Source organism: Octodon degus, unplaced genomic scaffold, assembly GCF_000260255.1.
Source record: "Octodon degus isolate 3935 unplaced genomic scaffold, OctDeg1.0 scaffold00056, whole genome shotgun sequence".
NCBI lineage: Eukaryota > Metazoa > Chordata > Mammalia > Rodentia > Octodontidae > Octodon > Octodon degus.
The window spans coordinates 10,903,150-10,906,575 of NW_004524632.1; the positions used below are offsets into that span (position 1 = coordinate 10,903,150).

General features: G+C 60.2%; 1 protein-coding gene across 1 annotated transcript in view; it reads right to left on the reverse strand.

The window, feature by feature from the left end:
- Positions 1-2,303: 2,303 nt before the first annotated feature.
- Cavin1 (caveolae associated protein 1) overlaps positions 2,304-3,426 on the reverse strand; it is a 9,431-nt gene continuing 8,308 nt past the window's right edge. The window contains exon 2 of the mRNA XM_004633781.2: positions 2,304-3,222. Coding sequence (XP_004633838.1) covers positions 2,515-3,222 — 708 coding nt within the window. The 3' untranslated portion in view covers positions 2,304-2,514. The remainder of the gene's footprint in view (positions 3,223-3,426) is intronic.

Genomic DNA, 3,426 nt, shown 5'->3' on the forward strand with positions numbered 1-3,426 from the left:
GGCATGTGGTGCTGGGGGACTAAACCGTGGTCTCTGTGCTTTGCTTAGCTTAGTTTGTTCTAAGTAGGTGCTCCAGACCACTGAGCCATCTCACCAGCCCTAGACTTCAGAATTTTAGAAAAGGCCTGGGAGTGTAGCTTAATATGAAGGTCCTGGATTCAGTCCTCAATATGGTTTAAAAATAGAATACAACTTTCAGGTCCTCCTCTCCAAGATGATGAAAAAAAGAAGGAACAACGGTCGTGCCAACAAAGGCCGCGGTCATGTGCAGCCTAGTCGCTGCACGAACTGCGCCCGGTGCGTACCCAAGGATAAGGCCATTAAGAAGTTTGTCATTCGGAACATAGTGGAGGCCACCGCCATCAGGGACGTTTCTGAAGCGAGCGTCTTCGACGGTTATGTGCTTCCCAAGCTGTATGTGGAGCTGCACGACTGTGTGAGTGTGCCAGTCACAGCAAGGTGGTCAGAAATCGATCTCATGAAATCTGCAAGGACCGAACTCCTCCACCGCGACTTAGACCTGCTGCTGCTGCCCCTCGACCTCCACCAAAGCCCGGGAAGGGGAACTGGGTCTTTTTTTTTTTTAATTTTATTTATTTATTTGGGGGGGGGCAGAGGGCGCAGCTGGCTGGCCTGTGGTGCTGGGGGATTGAACCGCGGTCCCTGTGCTTTGCTAAGCTTGTTCTAAGCAGGTGCTTTAGACCACTGAGCCATCTCTCCAGCCCCAGGGAACTGGGTCTTAAAGGACTGAAGGAGACTCTTGAGAAAGAAATAACAAATTGAACGTTATACTTTATACAGCATGTTGAGTGTACCTGCCAGAGGTGGGTTGGGTTAATTCAGCCTATCCAAGTTTAAGTTTGTACTCTGAAAATGAATAAAGAGGAACACACTGGAAGGGGTTTCAGGGAAAAAATAATGATAAAAATAAAAATAGAACACGGGACGGGGAGATGGCTCAGTGGAATAAGTGCTTCCCTGGCAAGCGCAAGGGCCTGAGTTCAATCCCCGGTTCTGCCAAAAATAAATAAATAAATAAATATAAAGAAAGAGACAAAGAAAGAATACAGACAGGCACGATAGCTCAGCAGACTAAAGTGCATGTTTAGGTAAGCTTAGTAAAACACAGGGACGTGTCTGATCTTAGGCACCACATGCCATGCCAGCCCCACAAAAATAAAAATAAAAGAATGCATCCAATCCAGTGGCCACTGTTGCTTAGCATAGCTTACCTGAGAATACTTGCATTAGCAAAAGGGGTGGTGGTGGTGATGGGGCTGGGGAGATGGCTCAGTAGTTAAGCGCTTGACTGGCAAACGCAAGGATCTGAGTTCAATCTCCGGTTCCTCAAAAAAAAAAAGGGGGGTGGCGAATATTTGCACAAACCCACAACTGGCCCAATCACCCCAATTCTATGAGCGACCTCCTGGGTGGATCCCGGCATCTGTCGTTGCCCTGGTGACGGCGCAGCGCAGTATCACGGGGCCGCTGGACGGCTGACTGCAGGTCTGGGGGTGCCCACAGCTCAGGGCCAGGCTCCCGGGCAGCGTGCAGCCCCCATTCCATCGAAAAGCTGAACACTCACGGACGCAGCCGTCGGGAGCCAGCTCTCTCACGCTCCGGTTGTTGCGACAGGGCGGCACTGTAACCTCCAGTCAGTCCTGGCTGGCCTCGAGCGTCAGCAATCCCCCCGCCCGGCCTCCGTGGGCGGGATGGCAGGCAGGGGCACAGCCGAGCGCACCCCCACCATCTATCTCCTCGTCCTTGGAGAAGACAAGGCACACGGATCCTTTTAGAAAAGCAGGTTTATTGGCCGGGCTGTCAGAGGCCCAGCAAAAGGAGGGCTGCTTGTGCGGCGGTCAGGCCCCTTCCGCCCCGCAGGCACCAGGCGCCGCGTGCCCACCCGCCCCGCGTCCGGCGCCCCCCACTCCGGGCGAGAAGGAAGCCAAGAAAGAGAAAGGCATAAAGTAACACGAAACAACAAAGCCAAGCTCCATGTGTATAAAAGGTTCTCGTCCCCAGCCCTCCCGCCCCCGCGGTCAGCTGCGACCCTACAAGCAGCGCTCGGAAGAGGCAGCAGGGGCCTGGGGCTCAAGGGTCCCCCCCAGGCCTCGCGGCCGCCCCTTGCCCACAGTGCTCTCCGCGCGCCCTCCCGAGCCCCCCGCCGCCGTCCCAGCTCCCCCGGCCCAGCGCCCCTTCCGCTGCCGGGCACGCGCCCCACGAGCACCACTCCCGTCCCCACCTTCCACCCACGATGCGCCCACACAGGGGGTGCCTTTTCCTTACTTCTCAGCCTCATCACCGCACTCCACCCGCAGCCCTTTTCACTTTGTATTTGCGACGGGGCCTCCCTAAGTCACTACGCAGCCCAGGGGGCGCTGGAACTCGGCGATCCTCCTGCCTCAGCCTCCCAGGGGAGGTGTTCAGACACATCTCGGCCAGGCTGGCACAGGCAGAGAAAGACAGAGCGAGAGAATGCGACAGAGCAAGCGGGCAGGGGCCAGCAGGCGGGGCTCAGTCGCTGTCGCTCCTGTCCACCAGCACGGCGTCGGACTCCTCGGTGATCTCCAGCAGCGCGCGCATGTCGGGGCTGCTGGCGCGCAGCACGTCGCCAGCGCCGCCGCGCTCGGGCCCGGCCTCGTCGTCGTCGTCGTCGGGGCCCACGGGCACCATCTCGGTGGCTCGAGGAGGCTCTGCCGCGCCCTCGCGGATCTTCTTGACGTGGAAGGTGAAGGGCGGCACCTTGTAGACCGCCGTCTTGGAGCGCGCGTACACCACGTGGTCGGGCGTGAAGGACTTGCGCAGCTTCTCGCGAGAGGACCGCAGCTTCTCGCGGCGCTCAGCTGGCACGAGGCGCGCGCCCAGCGTGGTCACGCGTCGCTCCAGCGAGTGCCGCGTCTTCTCCAGGTTCTCGCGCGTGCGCACGCGCGTCTTCTCCAGGTTCTCCTTGGTGCGCAGGCGCGTGCGCTCCATCTTCTCACGGGAGAAGGCCTTGCGCAAGTCGTCCACGCGCCGCATCCCGCTGCGCCGGATGCGCTCGGCGCGCGACTCCTCGATCACCTCCTCCACCTCCACCGCCTCGTCCGAGGACAGCTCGGGTGCCGCGGCATCCTCCTCGTCCTCCGGCCGAGCGCCCTCGCCCGCGTCCTCGCCCTCAGGCAGCGCCTCCGCCTCCTTAAGCGACTTGCTCACGCTCAGCTTGGCCGGCAGCTTCACCTCGTCCTGGGTGAGAGAGGGCAGAGTGCGTGAGAAGGGGCTCCCCGACCTCAGCCTGCGCTGCGCCTGGGAACGAGCCCAGGGCCTTTGCGCGGAGCGGTCGGTGACCCCTGCTGCTGGGCCCGGAACTCGTGACCTCCCTATCCCGTGCTCCCACTGCGCAGAGGGGCAGAGCGGCCGGAGGAGGGGCGGCGGGGGGCGGAGGAGCGG